The sequence below is a fragment of the Enoplosus armatus genome, chromosome 15 (assembly GCF_043641665.1).
Source record: "Enoplosus armatus isolate fEnoArm2 chromosome 15, fEnoArm2.hap1, whole genome shotgun sequence".
Lineage (NCBI taxonomy): Eukaryota > Metazoa > Chordata > Actinopteri > Centrarchiformes > Enoplosidae > Enoplosus > Enoplosus armatus.
This window is the reverse complement of record NC_092194.1, coordinates 6,994,315-7,015,612: the sequence shown is the minus strand read 5'-3', so window position 1 is coordinate 7,015,612 and position 21,298 is coordinate 6,994,315. Positions and strand designations below refer to the sequence as shown.

Genomic DNA, 21,298 nt, shown 5'->3' with positions numbered 1-21,298 from the left:
TGTCACGTGGTCAACCCGGAAGTGCGTGCCGTGTGCTTCATGCGTCAACATGTTCCAGGTCACACAGTTACATTGTAGCTAGATTGGAGTTGTAGCATCGTTTTAACTGCACGTCTTTTCTTCGTGGCAGCAGCCATGGCTCAGGAGGTGTGCTGCTTGAAGGCGCAGCTCAAAGAGAAAGAGAACGAGATTGCTGCTCTGAAGAATAAACTGGCACGACTGGAAAAGGTACCGAAGTCTACGGAGCGCACCAAGGCTCACAGCGAGATTTGTTTTGAAGACTACTTTTGCGTTGCCTCGCAATAACGTTATTTTGCTTTACCGTTTCGCACCCCTTCTGCTCGACAGAGAAAGTCCGAGCTGCATTATGATGTAGTATCGTGTACTGTGCTGGAGACCGCCGCTGGTTGTGGGCTCACCTTCAGCTGTGGCTGCTCAGGCGCGAGTCTCTACCGCTGCAGCTGGATAGAAAACTAGCAGAGCTCGTGACCCAGCTCTCTCACTGACATCTGCCGAGGCTGATCGAGACAGACTGTACAGCAGCTGTGATTATGACTTCAGCCATAGGATGACATAGCTTTGGCTGTTGCTGTTGTAGTAATGAACAGTAAATACAGAATGTGTCACATCATCTCTCCATTCTGTAGCATCTGCAGTGTTTCCCTGAACTGACAGTGTGTTACAGCAGGACTGGACCAACACACTAGCTGTTTCTGTCATCAGTCGGAACGCAAAACTTAATGCGAGATAAGCTAATGCAAAACGTATTGTGAGGGAAAGCTAAACATATTGCGAGATGACGCCAAAATAGTCCTCAAAAAAGTGACCCTTTGGGGGGCTCTGTAGTATACACGTCTATACTATAAAATGTGTATATTTCGTCTTGGAATGCTACATTCATAGATTCAGATGCCTTTGAGCTACCAAATAGATCAATGGAAAACATGCTAAAACACATAAATGCCTTTTATCATCCAAAATAAATCTGCATTATTCAAAAGAAATAGAGCACACTTAACTGATTCAATCTGAAATGCTAGATAAGCACACTACAAGCCACTTAAATCCTTCCCTATGAAGAGCTTTTCCCAAATAGCTCCTTATTTCAGACATACAGTATGTGCAGTAGACATATGTAAAGATATATAAATATAAATGTAGCTCATATTGTTATAGAGGCAGATTGTTGAGGGCTGTGATGCCACATGGTTCAAAGCTCCTCTTTAAACTTTAAAGTTTTGGACATTTTGTATGATAATCCCTCCCCGTTGTGATGTCAGAGCCATACCTCAGTCCAGGAGCTGTTTGACAAAGTGACACCACTAACCCCCCTGAAAGCCAAACCAGCCCTCAGCAATGAGGACATCATGCGGTACAGCAGACAGCTCCTTCTGCCTGAGCTGGGTGTACGAGGTACGGACAGTGTTGTTCTGATATACAGTACAGTAAGCATTCTGTCAGGTGAGATTCGTGGCCTGACTGAACACAACAGAGTGAATCTTGATTGTCCACAGGTCAGCTGAACTTATCCAAGACCTCAGTGCTGGTTGTGGGCTGTGGAGGACTGGGCTGCCCCCTGGCACAGTATCTTGCAGCAGCAGGCATCGGTAGGTAATCTAGTTGGTTAACACTCAGTGTGACCTTGTGACGCACAAATAAAATCGTTAACGAAACACGTTAAAGAAACATATCACATTACCCATTTTTAGTGGTGTTTAATTAATTAAATCAGGTACAATGGGAAAACTTAGGTAAAGAGACAAGCTTTCAATTTAATTTGTGGATAGGTTTTTCTTTTGCGGTCAGAATTATACTACCTGTTGCCTCAGGTGAACTTTCAACTATATTTTGGCTGTATAACTAACTGGGGAAAACTGGGAAAGCTGAAGGGGTATAGGAGTTTGTGTAGTGTAACATTAGCGTACTGTTGAAGGGCAGAGTCACTGAATGTGTTCAGTGGTTAGCAGATACAAAATTTGAGAAAAGGCAACGATCAAGAACTATAGATTTAAAAATGTGCCAGACAAAGTCACACTTTGTAAAATGTGTACCCTGGTTTTTGGAGTTTAACTTTATGGTTCGCAACTGTTATCAGGGTTTAACATTTTTTGCCAAAGCCTTTCTGACTGACCTGTCTGTCTTTGTGTCTCTGCAGGGCGCCTGGGCCTGCTGGACTATGACGAGGTGGAGCTCAGTAACCTGCACAGACAGGTGCTTCATGGGGAGGAGAACCAGGACCAGGCCAAGGCTCTCTCTGCTGCCAGTGCAGTTAAAAGGTACTGATTGGCGCCTGCACACACTGGAGTACAGTGCAGTACAGTACATAGAGGTCAAAAGCACCTTTATACCAATAACATTTAGGAGAACAAAAGTGTTTTGAGAGCATTTCAGAAATGTATTCCTGCACAAACAGACGTGGAACAGAGAAGTTAGTATTTTGATATTATTAGTAAATGTTCTGTAACCCTAACTATGATAATTGGTGTATTTCTGTGTTTTTTGTGACCCTTTGGTTGCTGTATAATGCATGCTGGCGCTTTCCAGTCTCACCACAGGTTATATTTGGTTGTGTATTTCTCCCCAGTCTGCAAATATTGTGTAAACATGTTATTTTAGAGACAGCTGTTTTTGGTGCCGTTCTCCCTCACAGTGGGCCTACTGTGGTTAGTGTACACATTATATAGCCACGGCCACATGGGTGCGCCATTTCTCTGACTACCAAATACCTTGTGCAGCATTCAGATGCTGTGTCACACATTACACACACACACTACCACCCTCTTACTTTCATTGTTAATTGTTCATTAATGATACTTTATGAATAATTTACATTATACAACTTTCAACGCAAGAGTCTTGAGTGATAATATATGTCTTTAAGATTAGCAGGGAGAGAAAAGAATGGGGGCGTACATGTGACTCAGGTCCCATGTCAGATTCAAAACTCACATGTTGTCGTTTTGTGGTTTGTTCTTAGTTCAAACCAAACCACCAATATGGCCCTGATATTTGTTTTAAGACGGTTGATGGAAATACTATTTTGTTAGTATTAAAGCTGCTAATTATGGAGGACCAAACCAGACTTCTTAGGAAACTAAGTGATGTTTTTGAATGCGACTTTATGTCTGCAGGTTGAACTCAACAGTGGAGTGTATTCCCTACCACCTGCAGCTCTCGCCGGAGAACGCCTTGCAACTCATTCAACAGTATCCTGCTGCACAGTCCTCGACCTACATCTGTGACCCAGACCTGCCACTGGCTAATTCTTTGTCATGACTTCTATCAAGTCTTATTCAGGCCTGTGATTGCTTATATTGCATGAAGAGAATTTTAGATATTCAGTTGGGGAATGTGACTAACCCATGATATGAACACCTTGACTTCGCTGTCCTCATATACGACATTGTGGCTGATTGTTCAGACAATGTCCCCACTCGTTATCTGGTGAATGATGCCTGCGTGCTCAGTGGCAAGCCTCTGGTGTCAGCAAGTGCCCTGAGAATGGAGGGGCAGGTAAGGTAGAAAGGCCTCATTCTTGCATCAATGTGGCAGGAGTCCATCAGCCATTCTAGATTTATAATGTTACTTAAACAGCGTAAAATCCTTCTTGCTCTGTGTGTGTGTAGCTGACGGTATATAACTACTGTGGAGGCCCCTGCTACAGATGTCTGTACCCAGTGCCGCCTCCCCCAGAGACAGTGACCAACTGTTCTGACGGAGGGGTGTTAGGAGTGGGTGAGTCTTGTCCCCTTACTTTCCCAGAAACCATTAACTTTGTACAGAGCACAGCCTGTGTAAATGCAAAATGTTCCACTTTTCTTTAAGTTCCAGGGTTAATGGGCTGCTTCCAAGCTTTGGAAGTCCTCAAGATCGCCTCAGGACAAGGCTGTATCCTTTGGTTTCCCATTCTTAACTCCAACATTACATACAGTACCTTCCTTGGTCATTTTGTTGCTTTACATGAGGATTTTCTGCCTAGTCATCTGGATGAATCAACAAAGAACTGCTGAAAGGGTTTTCATTGTAGCAAAGGGCCTGTGCCTGTGTGATAAAGTAAAGCAAAAACAGGGACTGTCTGCTGACTCTTCATTCGCCATTCCTATGAGGACTCTTATGAAGCTGTTGTGGTTACAGTGTTCTCATGCTAATATGAGACTCGCATCAGAGAATAGACTTGCCCTAGCCTGCCTTACTGTCTTGCATTGTTAAACCCATGCTAACACCTGGCCCTTATGCGTCAGCCACGGAAGTGTTGTGCTGTTTTCTTACCAAAACGCCTGCATGTTGCTATGGTGTTTATGCACAAATGGGAGATGTGCCAGCCGATCCTCTGAATCAAGCAACGTGGTGACACTTTTCACAAAGTAGCCTTTTCCTTAACCAGTCGTGCCAGCTTCCTGCGGCCAGCAGCTGGTGATGTTTGACGCTCAAGATGCCAGATTCAGGTCCATCAAGTTGCGGCCCAAACAGGCCGGCTGTGTAGTGTGTGGAGAGAACCCTACTGTAACCCAGTTGGTGGACTATGAGGCTTTCTGTGGGTCTGCTGCCACAGATAAGGTTGGTCAAAAGAGACAAAGCTACCTCATATTACGGGGTAAGGCACATTTTCATTGGAATGTTGCTTTTTGAAATGATAAGTGTTTCTTACATGAACTGGATTTTGCCGTTTAATATGGCACGGTGCGTGTAATTACTCTAATCTTGGGAAAAATCTCTCATTGCCTGATTTCCCATGTGTTTCAGTGCCGCAAACTCAGCCTCCTTTCCAGAGATCAGAGGATCACAGTACAGGTAGGGAATATATGCTCCAGAACAGTTTGCCATTGCGTGACTCCCTCTATTTAGTGCTGTTTATTGTATGATTACTCACAATTTTCTCAGTTTTCATGTGCATTCATAAACTGATTACATCTCAGCGCTGACCCAGCCCCGAATGGGAAATGACTTAAAATGTGCCTGTAGATTTTCTATGGGAAAGAATAATGCGTTCTATTTGGCACTGAGGGTAGTGGTAGTGGATTGCATCTGTTTATATTTCTGCAGAATTGGCGCTTTCAAACCCGCTGAGTCATTAAGCGCCGAGATGGGGATCATGATTGATTGGGCTGTAATAGTGCAAGGGGCTCCAGTTAGAAACAGTTTTGTTTCCTGCGATTTAAGGAAAAGCCGTTAAAATGTTCATATTACTACACAAATACAAATCCAACATTTCAAAATAATTTAGGTTTCCCTGTTTAACTATAGATGTAAATCAATGTCTTTTTCCCACAGATGAAGGCACTCCTCTCTGATTATGAACGTATTAGCATTTGTGCATTAATGAGTTGTTTTAATGTAATTCCAGGATTATAAATCCATATTGGACAATGCAGAGCCCCATCTCTTGTTGGATGTGCGCCCTCTTGTGGAGGTGGATATGTGCCACTTACCTTTCTCTCTCAGTATCCTTCTAGTGATGGAGGCACAAAATCAGTCTCGCTTCATGTTCAATCTCTTTCCCATTTGCGTGTGATTATTGTCCTTATATTGTCCCCAGACATTCCCCTCTCAAGTTTAGAGGAGAGGAAGAGTGAACATATCCGATTACTCCAGGAGAGAATCAGCCAATTGAAACAGCAGATGGCAGGTGACTGCCGGCCTCCAGGTAACATGTCAAAACACCATTTAGGGTCCCTACATGTTTTTTTGAAATGAACATAGAGACACTTTTACATATTCAGTCCACATACTGCCGCGCCAGAGGCTTATTTTGGACAGCCAGTAACTGGTTGTAATGGGGTTGCTAGGTGAACCCTTTTCCAAAACAAGTACAGTCAACCTGAGCAGCTGGCCTGCTTTAGAGAAATGAATATTCAAAACGTTATTTTTGGTGATCTTTATCAATGAGCTAAATTTAGCCTTGTGGTGTTTTAGCTTAGCATTTAACACAGTATTGATTGTTTATTATATGGACAGTTTTTGCGTAATCAACTTTGTGTGATCTTAAACATTTACTTTTTTTTATTTTTTTATTTTTTTACTTAATCTAATATTTATACTATTCAAACTCTTGTGTGCAGCGTTTTTTGTCCCTTATGGTGTTTTCTGAGTTTGTTTGTCATAGAAAGTAGTCACGGTTGAGTGTATTGAATTTTATTTGTAATTTGAAAATGAATTAAGTCTTTAAGATTCACTGGTGTCATATCTCATATCTCTCTCAGTGTTTTCTCTCTGCTGCTTCCTCCAGTGTATGTGATCTGTAAGCTGGGTAATGACTCTCAGAAGGCGGTGCAGGCGGTGGAGAAGATGAGTGGATCAGAAGTGGACAGTATCGCAGTGAAAGACATCTGTGGAGGCCTCATGGCCTGGGCAAACAAAATAGACCCCACGTTTCCACAGTATTAATACATTTTAAATTTCTGTTAATAAACTCTGCATTCTGTTAGTCATACTTTTATTCCTTATTTGCATGTCTGCTGAACAGCATGACATGCTTTCCGGTAAATTGTCTTTAATGTAATTTCTGAATTGCAAAATCTCACATACCAAGTGTAACAATGGAAAGTTTCCTAACACGTGTTGTGTAGTCGTGTTGTCTATCAATTCATCGAAAACATGAGTCAGCAGCTAGATAACGCGTAAGCATCCTTGCAAAATCAAGTCCCTCTTCCTGTTTTTTTCTGTTAATCCCTAGAAGTTCAGTTAATTGAACTGATAGCTTCCTCACTTGTTATAAATCAACCCACACTTTCTATGTCAGGGTCCTTCAGCAGACACAATGGCCCACATACTCTCGTTTCCCCTTCAAACTTCTGTTAAGCTGTCTATAAACTGAGAGACAACACACTTGGGACTGAAAACTATGATCAGAAAACTCAAACTTCTACTTTCTTTGTTGTTTATCAGTAAAGTGAAATCAACTCATCCCTCCCATTTTGCTGGGGACATATAGGAACCCCTTCAAGCCCCCCTGAGGACCCCTGGACCGCTCTTTGGGAACCAGTGTATTACAAACCGATCCGGGTCTCGTAGAATAAAGTTTTTTCTTGGCATGACCAAGTTAAAATAACGGAAAAGAAAGGCACATGCGCATAGGGTCGAGCTCCATCGGAGGCGCCATTGCCTCACAGGGACTGTAGTTCAAGTTTTCCTCCCCGCACATGAAAAGTCAGTTATGCGGAGATAATAAAAAGACTCCAAGCCCCAGCGACGGCCGCGGCTGCTTTTTTCCCTCGTCTAGCGGGGGGAGTAGTCACAGCTGGAAGGATAATAAGATGCGCATGAATTTACAATCTGGAATAAAAGATAAGAGAAAAGAAATGGACGGCTCGGTTTGTCTCAGCGCGCCTGAATGTAAAACTTGTGTCGCTGTTTGTCGCGTGTGGGCTGTGACGCTGCGCGTTTGTGCGTGACTTCCAAAAAGTGCAGAATAATAAACTTCAGACTCCGCTTTCCTCAGTTGATGGAGTTACAAAGTTTCTTCAGTGCACTCACAATGGAAAGAAAAGCGCCCTTCGCTGACTGCAAAGGTAAAGTATTATTTCAGTAACCCTTAAGGCGACGTTTGGTCGTAAACGGGCTGTACGTGAAGGTGTAGTTCAACTACAACAAAGTATCCTATCGATGTGTAAATTCAGATCTTGTATAACTTGTTTTGCTGGCTTTCTCGACTCGGGTCGTGTTCTGCCAGCGAGCCAATCGAAAGTGGGAGGGGTGCAGATGTTCAGAAGCCTCGGTTCCAGATGTTTGTGGAGGTTCAGTTCTTGTTAACACACAAATGATACGCTTTATCAACTTTTACGTGTCTTTTAGGCTATTACTTTATTGTTTTGCTCACGAGCATAAAGACTGGCTGTGGTATTAATTGTGTTAAGTTTACCAAAAGTAAAAAAAAAAAAAAGGGTCGATAGTAAAGTTCAAACTAATGGCAATGTACATAAAAATTGAAGTCGTGGCTCCTTTAGCACGGTCCTTTTACAAATAAACTATAGCTGTTAGCTTAAAGCTAACCCTGGGAGGCACAACCAAAACAACGCAAGGAATAATCTGAGGGATTATGTAGGAGAAGCGACATCTCAAGTTTTCAGAAACAATTATAGCAAAGACAAGTATTGATGAAGATTTTGTGGTCTTAATTTAAATTTAGATGATGAGCCTGGTGGTGAAATCAATTTTTTGAGTGCTTTAATTGAGAAGACGGATTGGCTGACACATGTTTTGTAAATGAATTGAAGTAAAAAGTGTTCACAAAAGGAAGAAAAGTAGCTAGTTTCATTCATACGGACAGGCTGCTTTGCCCTACAACAACAACAACAACAAAATGAGAGCCTGTATTGTGCACCAGTCTGTGTTCAGATAGGTGAATACTTGTTTCATTATAAAAATAGCACTGTGTGTGTTTGTCTCTGTGTGTGTGTATGTTTGTGGTGACAGGCTTCCTGTGGTCAGAGTGGATTACTGACCTCAGTAAGGAGAAGGAGCACCACTCCAGGATATGAAGTTTGCTGCAGTGAATTTACTGCAGACGTCTGCAGATTATTCAGAGACTTTATCTCCATCACCTGCCCCTCTAGTGAATGAGTGTGTGTTGTGTGAGCTCAGGTGGGCGGATCGGCTATTACCCTCAGAATTTATGAAAAAGAATGTCACTTTTATAAAAACCTACAGCGCCGACTCACTACGACTGATGAGGACCAAAGATTCCCCTTACCAAAAGTGTGTCCACACTGCCAGCCCCCACTAAAAAACCTCCACTATTCAGCATTTCACGTCGCCATTGGAAGAAACCCAATGTCTGCCTCCTCTCCTCCATCCTTACCTCGAGCCTTCCTCCACTCTCTCCATCCGCACCACCCATCCTCGTCGCCAAGCCCGCCCGGACCGCTCTACACGCGGCTGTCCAACGGCAGCCACAGCGTCCCCAGCCCCACCAACTCCCGCAGCTCTTTCCATGGGGTGTCCTTCCTGCTGCAGATAGGACTGACCAGAGAGACGGTGAACCTGGAGGCCAGTGACCTGTCGCTGTCCGCTGTCAAGGACCTGGTGTGCTCGATAGTGGACCAGAAGGTAAGGGTCTCATACAAGCGCCCTGTAGTTTGATTCACACTCTGTTTTCAGTTCAAAAGGACATCATCATGTCCTCTGAAGTGAGAGGTTTTCCACAAACACATACAAACCCATTACACTTACGCTTGTTTTCAAACTACAGCAGTAGAGGACCAGCATGATGCACCAACATGTGTTTTGCCATCTTCTACCATATTCATCTGTTTAAGGTTTTTGTTTTTCAAAGCAGACATCTGGGCCTCGTGCCCCAAAATGAGTCAAACACCACAGAAGCATGCACACAACAGCACTGATGCTCCTCCAGTTACAGGACACCGTCTAGAAGCGCCAGTTATTTACATTGTGGTGTAATGTTGCTGGACTTACATGACGCAAGCGCACGCACACAAGCTCCTATGCACACACATATACAGAACCACTCGGTGGTTTTTGCTCCGCCTGTGTGAAGTTGGACCCACGTTATTTCCATGACATTGGTATAATGTGTTGTAATGACGCTGGAGTGTAGCCTCAGGATAAGAAATGGCTCTAAACGCAAGTATAGGCTGCATCATTCAACGTCATTTGCCATTTCACATTTGGTTGTGTGAGAATATCCTGAGTACAAATCAACGGCGCCAGCTTTAATATGCCGGCTCTTTGTGCAGTCCCGTTTGTGCAAAGTAAGAATGAGGGTGAAACATTTAAATTTTTGTTTCTAATTTGAAGTGGCCCCATATAATAATAATACACACTGTAAAACTACAACACCACAGAAGTTATGCCTTTTGTATGAAGTGGTTTTCTCTGTGAGAAAACAAAAAACAAATGACATCAAAAAAGTTTTTCACATAAACTGGAGCAGTACACTAGCTTTAAGTGTGTACAGTAATACAAAAAGTATTGCAAATTAAAATTCAAAGTTGATAACATCTATTTTTATTTATGATAGTATTTGTCAACACATGTTGGTGCTCTTAACCTCTTACTCGGGTATTGTCTTCTTTGAGCCCATGGATGTGTACTTAATTGTTGTGTGGGATTAATGGCGTGCAAAGCCTGTTGGAATAATGAAATGGCTCCTGTGTGCATTCACACGTCGCTGTTTTTTCAAGCACTTGTGTATAATGATGATTACTCCATTTGCGTCTGTAATTATCATTGACTGGATAAAAAGAGGGTGATTAAACAAAAGCACTTTCATCAGCCACCGGGATCTGAACATTTAGGTCGGTCAGAGCTATATTTGTGCTCGAGATGATGATAATGGAAATAAGGAAGGACGAATGAGGAACAAACATTGTGTTGAACAACAAGTGGAGGATAGTGAAGGAGCTTTCTGTGTCGAGGCTGTGTCCTTTGGTTCCATGTTGTCCAAGTTGACATTCCAGAGGAGCAGGGTAATGTTGTTGTTCTTTACGAGGTCTGCTGATTCTCACTAGCTAGTTATGAACAGCTCTGGTCCGCAGAGCAGAAAATCTCATCACTCCGCATATTTACATGGATCCTGATCCATATTGGCACAGTTGCAAGAATCTGTAACAGGAAAAGGGTGGGAAATATGACGCTTTGAAGGCAACCCATATAGAAAATCAGTGCAGTGCATTCATGGTGAGTGGGTGTTGACGATCTGCCAAGACGAGATCAGGATCACCTATTGCCTCTCTGCAGTATCATCACTGTGTTTCATATCACACGCGTTCATGTAAAGATTCAACGCACTCTAATAAGATATGGCAGGAAACTATCTAATTTATGGCCAACAGTCATGGGAACTTTGAAAAGGCTATATATACAATAAACATCTGAACATACTGTACATCCTTTTCATCATAATATACTGTACATCATCACCACAGAACATATCCAGCCTGTTCATCCACATTATTGTGCATTTCGTCTGTTAAACACTGCCAAATGCAGTGTACTGCCTCAGCTATTTCATGAAATCCTGCCATATGGCTTTGATATCAATGGAAAATGTGACTGTAGGCCTTCTGCACTCTCCAGTACATCCCTACCTCACTTCTTGTTCTAAAATATGCATGACAGTGGTGAGCCTTTTACAAAGTCTGCTCATGCTGGCCAACTTTTCCAGCTGAGGATCCCTGGCTTAGCCATTGACAGACGTCCCAAGATGTCTCCAGTCGGTAGAACCTCAGGTGTCTGTCAGCAGAGGCCAGACAGGAAAAAGCTTTAGACTTCACATGGTAATATCTGCATAGAGGTAGAGTCTGGATGGAAGTGTATTCCCCCCTTCGTGCTGCCGTTTCCTCCGCTGAGAGCTGGCCTGCTTCACAAAGTGACTCACCACTCAGCCATGCAACAAACAGGGATGCTTGTCCTGACTTAAATCTGTCCATTCAGTGTCATGTTTTCTGCTGTGTCAGCTGTTGTGAACTTTCAGAGTGGGATTTGAGTTGTATGTAAAACATGATATTAACCATGTTGATATCTTGGTAACCTACAAACTTGTGGCTGAGCAATTTGTCCATCGTCCCGCTGATTATCTGGGTCTGGGCCACTGTGCCAACAGGGAAAGAACAGCAACCCAGATACTCTTTTCTCAGTAGCTATTTTTATGGCATCCCAGTGTGCTTTCAGACATGCTGGAAGATGTAGTTCCTCAACAGTGTCCTGTCTCTGCTCAAGGTTTTTCGCAGTACACAGCCCAACCACCTCAACTCCTTCCCTCATTGACGTATTGAAACAGTCCAGCTCAATTTATAGTCGACACGAGGGGTTAACAGGAGTCCCGCTATAGACACAGTGTAGGTTTGGATTTATAGTTGAGCATCTGATTTCACCCTTCGATATCACCACTGCATTTCTAGGCGCATGTATTGCACCTGATCAGGCCACATTGGGCTTCAATTAGCCTGTATTCTCCACTGTAACTATGTTTACATTTTTTTATTTACTTTGTGATACAGAGAGATGCTGAGCTGCACACATACTTGCAGAACTGGAGTTACATCAAGGTAACTTGTAACGTCATTTTGACTTGTCTCATTACTGAAAAGGAGACACCTGCCGTGCAATCACTTTTTTTTAACGCTCATTCATTCATACAGAGCGGCGATCCCGGTGAACAGAAGGCCTGCAGTGTAATGGCTTTGCGAGATGTGTGTCTAGAGTCTTCTTTAATGTTGTCTTCACTCTCAACAATATCCACATCAGAAAACACAACCATTCTGACCAATCATAGTTCTTGCAGTCCCCACATGATATCCCTGTGTAACCCTGACGTGTAGTTTTTCAGGAGGCGAATGTGAGCTACGGCATAACCTTGGAATATGCATGTAGCCGCTGTAGGTACGATGTAACCCCTTAACGCATTAATATAAATCCAGCTTAACATTCATAGTTTTCATTGCAGACAGAGGTCCCAGCCATTCTACACAAAAACTCATTTAGGCTGCTTGTATCTGCAATCTCATTCCTTCACTATGTTCTCAAAGCTTGTGACCATAGCTGAGGGACAGAAAGGTTTTCTGATGAAGTGAGTGCTTTACTTTGTTACTTTTGCTGCTGTTTGTACATTTTTAGTGTTCCACATTGGAGTCTGGAGCTGGTTCCCTGGCTTTCCAAACGATAAGATGTGTTGAGATCTTTTGGTGTACTAGGCAGCAACATTATGACAAACTAATTTGTGTCTCAATGAGCCGTTGTATTAAAGATTCTTGTTACTTTACAAACCATGGAAACAAGCCTTTATGCTGTAGCAGATGCACTCTGGTTGCAGTTGAACAGCCGTAAAAGGTCCAGATGATTACATGTGCTCTCTCTTACTGTGTATAATGTGTCATGGCTTCAAGGTTGACATTTCATATCGTTCCTGAACCCTTTAGTTTTGAATCAGTCTCATTGTTTGACGTGGAGCCATGCAGCCTGTTATAATAGCTGTGTATTGTATAGATTGTGTACGGCTCATTCCTTTTCCTTCTAAAGACGCAACCACATGACTTGGCCAGCGTCCACAGGATAGATTTGCTTTCTCTCTGTTCTCTGTGTTGATCTGAAGTTGGTTTTGATAGTAGTGGTTTGGACCACATTCAACAACTTTAGTGGTTAAGGTCAACCTTAGTCCTGGGCAACCTGATCTTGATAGGTTCAGTCTCTTAGAGCAGCTCATGCGGTGACTGCAATCTACTGAATACTTTAAAATATGACTGTTTTAGTGTCACCACTTGGCACAAGGGTATCAACTCGAAGCCAGGCTCCTTGAGGACTGTGAGAAAGGATGAAGGGAGCCAGCCACTGGGTGGCGGAGACCCTCCCAGTCGGGTACCATCCAGCCCAGATTTAATCCACAAAGCCCATTGACGGCCCCCCAGTGGCTACATGCATCTCAACAAGTCGGGACAGCCTTGTTTCACTGGTCGGGTCCCGACTTCTCTGTCTGGTTTTTGGGGCTTGATGAATGGCGCGAGATAAACATCCATAGCTTCCACTTGTTGAGCGCTTCCTGTTTGGTGTCGCCCAAGTCCTCTCATGCAGCCAGCAAGGGAGCAGTGGCGGGACAAAAGTTCATGACTCCCTGAGAATGACTCCCAGTTAGCCAGCTGGTCAGCCTGGACAGCCAGCCAGCTACAGAACATTCCTCTTCACCCAGGCATTTTTGGAGGATGATGTGATGTTGCTCGGCATGGGTGGGATTAGACTGCTAGGAAACTGAAATATTTGAAACTAAATGCTTGCTTAGGTAATACTGAGCGTCTGACAGATTTCGATGGATGCTGTAATAGCAATTGCACGATCACCAAAGTTTAGTTTTCTGTGTTTAATGGGACTATTTAATATACTACAAAGACACACTTTTTAGTGGAGAGGCTTTTTGGTGAATGTTGGCAGTAAACATGTTCGGTATAAATGAAGAATTTACAGTGTAGCTTGGCATCAGTTAAAAGTTTTTCTCGCTTGAAAGGGGATGATAAAGCTTAGCAGGAGGAAGGAAATTTGGAGTCCTTTTGGCATAGGTAATGGAAAAAAACATTAAACCTTTACCTCAAATGTTAGTTTATGAATACTTTAATTTTAGTATAACGTGTCCTTAGGATGTTGCTGCATTTTCACTCCAGCTGGAAATGCTGTGAAAGGCAGCTGCCTCAGCCACAGGTTTCCCCACTGGTTTTGTCAGCGCTGTAACTCCCAGTCTCTGGTTGAGGGCTGTACAGCTGCCTCTGTAATTAGCGAGACAAAGGCCTTTTTGAGTCAGAAACAGGCTACGTTGGACAATGTACAATAAAATAGCAGAGTATTATAAAAACAGAAGGATTTGGATTGGTCTAAAACCTTTGAGTAATATCACTTGCATGATGCAAGGTAACACTTGGCAGAGGAAACAAGATCAGCTCAACATTCCTTTTTCAAGATTAATTAGATTGAGTTGCAACAGTACAGACGGCTTTCTCTGGTTTGCATTTATATGCTTTCATGATGGTGTTGCGTCTGCCTCTAGTCGCTCTTTAGCAATGGTTGTTGTGTCCAATTGTGTATAGAATCAATACATGACTGGAATTTCACCGGCCCCTTAACCTGAGATCTTTATGTGGTGTTGAGGTTTGTCATGAAGATAGACATGGTTTGGTAAACCGTATCTATACAAAGTAGCAGCAAAACAGTCATAAGGAGAAGATAATGAGAAGAGAAAATAGCAAGAAAGAAGGGTGCAGATGGAAAATGGCGAGACTGCAGTTCACATCAACCAAAACTAACTGAAACACACGGGAAATAAATCACCACCATCTCCCTCCCTCCCTCCCTTCGACAGTTTAAGCCCACATCTGCATGTTCCTATGGAGCTGGCAGCCATATTTCACCCCAGAGGACGTCCCAACAGCACAGGGCTTTATGTGTGATATACATGAAGCCAGACGTTTCCTGGAAAGCACATTCAGCTCCTTCTCAAGAAAAAACAGGTCACCCATGAGTCAATATATTCACTGTTGGTATTGGTTCTGCATACACACTGCTATGGCCTTAGCCTTTTTCCAACTTAGATGGTTTTCAGTGTTCATTTGCAGGCATACTGATGTATTCCAAAGCCATGGAGCTGACTAAATTGATATCACAATTGGGATTGCTGAAAAAAAGTCTTCCATGTACAACTCAAAGCCTACTTGCACAAGGAATCTATCAATTTCCCCAGTCTTGGAGTAATTTGTGGAAAAGGGAGAGAGAGAAGAAAAAGGAAAAAAAATATCTCTGAAGTTAAGTGAGCTAAGTAATTTCTACCATCTGTAGTGCACATTTCTGCCGCCTTGCTCTCCCCTAAATGTAAAGTGGCAAGGCAGAACACAGGGCCCGGCCACAAGAGTCAGAGAATGACAGAGTGGAGAAGAGTGGTCCTCTCCGGGGAAAGGGGGCAGGGGAGGCCGGGACAACCCTTGTTGGCAGGCCTTGCGTGGGGCACAGAGGGGATTGTGGCCACTGTACGACTGATGTCCCGCTGTTCAGTCGGTGCCAGAAACATCAATAGAAGGCCGTTCCTGCCACCAAGTGTGGCTTTGCTTTGGATTTTCTGCGCTTCTAGGTTGCCCAAATGCCCTTCACCACACTTGACTTCTGCCAGCGGCGGGAGATAATCTTACATCACTCCAATCTCTGTTAATGCTGGCTGAATGGGCTTTGATTGTGATTATATTGAAGTGGTAGGCAGCAGTAATGTTGAACCATTTAATACTCAGGGACCCTGGTTACTTTGTCCTTGTGAAGCCTACCACGTGTAGCGGTTTAGGAGTACTTCCTGACTCCACTAGTTTCCATTCATAAATCTATAACCGTGGCATTGCCCAGTTCGCTGAAAGAGGATACCTCATTTCCCTTATTAATTTACTCATTAACGGCTTGAGTTACTCCTCTCCCTAGTCTGGAATTCCTCCTTCACTGCACTTGCTAACAACCTCAGCACACTTAGATGACTTCAACCATGACAAATGCTGAAGAAGAGGAGTCCTATGACACAGAAACTGCCCTCTTCAAGATATTAACCCCTGCTTATTTGACCTGGTTAATCACTAATAGTCACTTTTCTGCACTGTAGAAATTCTTATCTCATAAGGCTAGTTCAAACAGATGTTATAATCATGATCTTAGCAGATGTGTGCCAAAAACATGCCAAAAATGTTTCCAATGTCCTGCAATGAAGACCACATGGCCTCTGTTGTAGCCACGCAGTCATATCAGCGTGGCTTTATTGATCCCTGCAGCAGGAGCAGGTTGCAGAATGTCTTATTCTGTGTGGTTTTCTCAGCACTGTTTGCCTTTCCTGTCTTTCAGTGTAGCGAGTGATCTGTCAACCTGATAGGAAGGTGGCAGGGGAAGTGCAATTACATGTTGATACAACAAGAAACCTTCTGTGTTATGAAGGGAAAAGGTCTTAAGAAATGCATTCATGCCACTCATTTAATAAGGAACATTTGCCCCAGTGAAAAGCACCACAGGCCAAATGGAAGGAAGGTTGTTGTATTACAATTCCACTTCTGTTTGATTGGTTTGTTTGAGCATTTTTAAACCCAAGGGAAAGAGTCAGCCACACAGCATGACTCCTTTTGTCACTGTGTCTCTTTCTCCAGCTCCCCTCAGAGCCGCTCCCTGTTTCCATATTCTGTCTGCTACTGCTCTCCAATCTGCTGTGGTCGGCCGAGCAGCACAGCCTGTTCAGTCTGCGTTCAAATGGCTTTTCTCTACGCTGCACTTGCTATTATTCTTGTCTGTGTGTTTAAACGTTCAGAGAAATTGCCTTTTCGGCGTCTATGTTTTGAAGAAGGTGAAAGCCTGTTGGAATTTGGCTCGACCGGGTGTTTAGTTTTGTCAAGTTCTTTTACACAGGTACAATTGTATTTCTTTGAAACTGCTAATTCAACAAAAGAACGTCTGTAAAAGTAAGGCCTTGTTATTAATCATAAAGAAAGAGAAAACCTCAAGCAGCTAACACCTGCCCACTTTCTGTAAAACAGAACCCACTGCAATTATTAATGTTTCTGTTGAGCAACAGCAGCATGTTCCTACATCCTGCTATTACTGCGTGCCTTATGACCTCCTGCTCTACCAGAACAAGAGAAAGTGCAGTCGCCATCAATCTTACATAAATTCCCCCCAGGTTCACCTGTTTATTTGCCCTGTGTGGAGGTGAATCTGGCGGCTGTCCCCTGATGCTCCAGGCCAGAGAGGGGAGATGGAGTGTGTACTGCAGTATATCTCTGAGGCGAAGGCGCTGGCGGAGGATCGCAGCAGGGCTATAACTCATCAGCAGTGTGCTGGGTCCTGGCCAAGCATGTCTTAGATCACACTGCTCTCTTCCTGAGAGGCCTTAGATCCTGTGACTCAGCCTTCCTCTTCTCTGCTTGGCCTCTGGACATTGTTAATGCATGAAACACACATGCACACACACACTCATACATACGTACACAGCAAACACGCACACATGTGCAGGACATCATCACTGAAGGGAGGTGAGACAGCTTCTGTCATGTATGTAAAGAATTGGTGCTAATAGGCTAAAAGCCACCTGGCTCTCGTTGAGGATACAGTGGCCAGTAACCAAACAGTGACCTCATCACCATTATCTCCACTCCACTAAAGTGCTTTGGTACTTTGGACCAAATTACCACAGAAGAGTATTGTTTCTCCGGATTCAAATAATCAAAAACCTGGCAAAATATTTGTGGGATTTTCTTCGCAGAGCACCGTTTTGTAAAACCAGGCGGAGATTTGGCTGGAAACCATCAGCTATTGTGGTTGATGTAAATTGGGTAAGCGGTATAGCTTTGTTAGAGCCTCCTGATGATTGAAAGAGGTCTAGGATGACAGGTGTAGAGTCTCCTACTACGCTGCGGTCTGGACAAGGCCATGGACCGAAGCTCAGTGGTTAAGAGTTGTGATTCCACCTTGTCTGCACTAGAAATGTAGACACACATGTGGTCACATACTGTAGGCTGCAAACACACACAGACGCAGCTCTCAGTTACAGCAAGAAGTAAACCAGCAGTGAATTAATTGCGTATGAACACTTGGCACTTTTTCACTCCCCTGTGTTTCTCATCTTACGAGTCAGCTACGCCTCAGCCAGGCTGCACAAGTAGTGGTCCGGGGCTCTGAGATGTTGGTCAAACAATAAGTCGCTTTGGCCTCTTGTCCGCATAAAGCAGCTGCATAAAGCGGGGGGAGTTACAGCTGAGTGGTGGTGAAGATTTTGAGCTTGTGTGGTGTGTGTTACAGTTTGGAAAGTGTATTGTTACGGTGTGATGCACATTGAAATTGACTATAGCGCCAGATGTATTTCAAGGAAAGCTTTATTCCACGCTTGGCCGACACTTTGAGCGCTGAGAAAAGCATCAGATGTCATTCAGGCTGGATCTGTTGTTTTGAAGAACCTACCGCTGTGTTTCACGATGATGCGGCCTCATACAGTAAAACCTATGAATGAACCATGAGCCACATTCTGACACATGGAAGGAAACAAGTTAGTCAGCCCGTAGAGTGAGAAAGTCACAGCTTCTCTTGCCGCTCTCCCACCAAATGAGTTTCCTTTCCGCTGCATGTGGCTGCTTCAGTTAGTTACCTTTAGTGGAGTCTTCCTTGTGCCGTGGAAAACATTTATGAATGTCTGTATGTTGTGGAGAGTGATCCAGCAAGTGTACAAAGATGCCTGCTTGAATATAATATGAGGGTAGTGCTTTGCCAGTTATAGCTATATGCAGCACCCCCTCCCTTTTGCTCTTTCTGCCTCCAGCTTAGTGTGTTCTTCTTGGCCTGTGTTGGCAAATGGAGGAGCAAATAGTTTTATGTAATGTGCCACTGAAATGAAGCATCCATCTCAGCATTTCTTTTCATGCACTGGCTGCAGAGCAGAAGGGAAGCACATTCTGTGCAGTTACTTAACTCATCCTGGATTGTGGTCAGCGGATCTACAGTATGTCGTAATGCCATACAAAACCATTTAAAATGTCTTGCTAAATGAATAGAACAGTGGGTGGGGTGGTAGATGCTGACACCTTGCGTTACAAAGCTCTCTGATATGAAAGGATTTTATAAACTTTTCACCTGTTGCAATTTAATAAAGCTTGTCAAGTTGAAGATGAGTTAATTTAATTAGAGCTCGACGCAAGCAACAACAAGTTGAAGTACATAAATGGCAGATTTATTTATTCCTTTAGTATTTCGAGACCAGATACTGAGCTTCTTGTCTCCTTCCTTGAGGTCATGATGTGTGTTGCATTACAGTACTTTCTCTTGCATGTTTTAATCAAAACAGCAGTTATGTTGTGCTTCAGATGTGGACGTGAAGCTTGAATTTGCTTATTAGCAATCATTTTTGATACTTAATGCCACAACAGGTTACGTATGTATTCGGTTGTTCATGTGTGCTCTTATGGTTATGGTAGCATTTCAACACACTCACACACACATCCCTGTCAGCTCATTAAGTTTGGAACTTGCCCCACCTAGATTCCAAAAAAATACTCATAATGTCTTTAAAACATTGACTAGGATATTTTTGCCAAAGACTAAGTAGAATTAATGTTTATATAGAATTTGCTTCATAGCTTCAGTACAGTGAGGACATCTGCACCATCAAAGTGAATTATTTAGAAAATATTGCAGCCAAATTATATGGAAACTGTTAATGGAAGACTGAAAACACTTAATGTTGAACAAGACAGTGGAAAACCAGAGTGTTTCCAGTGTGCCCTCACTCCAAGTGACAAATGAATTATGTTGATGCCCACATCTAGTAATTGCATAATTCGCTGCGCATGTGTTTCTCGTGCCATGCTGTGTGGAAAACTTTTGCTTGGTATTACATTGATAATTTGTAATGAAAACAAATACAATTCCACTGTTGACTTTAATAGATTAACACAGTTTTCCACACCGTGTTTGATGTGACTTGAACAAAGTAATTACGCAGTTTTCCCCCCAAGGTTCGCGTGAGCACATAATTGGATTTTCCGATGCATTCGTTTGACGAGTTATTGAAGTATATTTTCCTCTGTTGTGGGCATTAACATACACCTCAAAGTCAAACAATGGTTTCCCCACTGTTTTGACATAAAAAACAGTTTTCCTATTTGTGAAAGCCTCACTATGGCTCAGTGGAACTGGTTTCATGACTTACTGTGGAGCGTTCAGCACATGTTGTCTATTAAATCTGCTGTACATCAAAACTCATCAAGTGGTGCTCGGAGTTATTTACCAAGTTTGAACATATATGCCATTTGATCTGACTGCTTTTTAAGGCATTCTTAGGGACTCTCCATGAATATAAAACAGAAGCAAATAGAAATCAACATCTTGTGTCTTCTGGTGGAGGGTCTCTAGGGGAAGTGTGGTCTGTGACGTGGCACTGTTTAATGATTGCAGGGTTATCAGTCAATGGACTTATTTATCTGGTGAGTAAAAGCACCTTGTATTATACTGATCTTGTGACAGTCTTTATCTTGCCACCTCAAGCTAAATTAACAACAGCCTTCTACCTCCTGACTCTGGTTAAATATTTCTCAAGAAGCGAGTACTTTAATGAACATATTTAGGTTTTGTCCACATACTAACATACTGGGATACAGTGATCCGCAACGAATGTGGGCCAGGGGCGTAAAGCAGGGGGCCCCTTCTCTACTTTCTACCCCCCTACTTCTGGTGCCCTTGCTCAAACTACACCCATCTTCGAACTCGGCCTTGATATTGATCTCAACTACACACCTGTAGAGTTTCGTGTCTGCATCTTGCACGGTTGTGATGCCATAGTGTTGACAAAATCTGTCCACAGACTGACGGACATATAAACACCACACAGAGACTCACAAGATGAAAACAATAGCAGCTACACGGCTTGTAATGAAGAATGGCATAGGCCAGCAAGTCAAGATTATTAAAAACAAATCACATGACAGTGTGATGCCAGAGATCACATGGCAATAGGACAGAATTACAAAACTGGAATTTTCAAATGCTTCCACTTCGAAGAGTGTTTGTGAAAAGATCCATTGTTGGTGGTCTAAAGCACTGTGCTAGTGTGGACGAAAGGCTGACTTTGAAAAACTAAGAAGAAAAAGATGCATTTTAAAATGTATTAGTATAGAGTTGAAATGATTAGTCGATTAATCAATTTGTCGATCCACAGAAAAAAACGGATATTATTTTGATAATTAATTAACTATTAAATGTTTTAAGTAAAACTATTAAACATCTCCTAGTTCCAGCTTCTCAAATGTGAGAATCTGCTGCTTTTACTCATCTTATGTGATAATAAACTGAATTTCTTTAGGTT

At 42.9% G+C, this 21,298-nt stretch overlaps 2 protein-coding genes across 3 annotated transcripts in view; both read left to right on the top strand.

The window, feature by feature from the left end:
• Positions 1-87: 87 nt before the first annotated feature.
• Positions 88-6,419, top strand: mocs3 (molybdenum cofactor synthesis 3). Its single transcript, XM_070920642.1, has 13 exons — positions 88-228; positions 1,281-1,413; positions 1,515-1,607; positions 2,156-2,276; positions 3,132-3,206; positions 3,396-3,513; positions 3,627-3,735; positions 3,826-3,888; positions 4,394-4,557; positions 4,744-4,791; positions 5,345-5,441; positions 5,537-5,644; positions 6,227-6,419. The coding sequence occupies exons 1-13, from the start codon at positions 136-138 to the stop codon at positions 6,382-6,384; spliced, it is 1,380 nt and encodes a 459-aa protein (XP_070776743.1). The 5' UTR covers positions 88-135; the 3' UTR covers positions 6,385-6,419.
• A 2,350-nt stretch (positions 6,420-8,769) lies between these two features.
• The window catches only part of prkd3 (protein kinase D3), a 32,549-nt gene continuing 20,020 nt past the window's right edge, over positions 8,770-21,298 (top strand). For both annotated transcript variants that reach the window (XM_070920128.1, XM_070920127.1), the window contains exon 1: positions 8,770-9,045. In XM_070920128.1, the coding sequence (XP_070776229.1) occupies positions 8,770-9,045 (276 nt within the window). The remainder of the gene's footprint in view (positions 9,046-21,298) is intronic.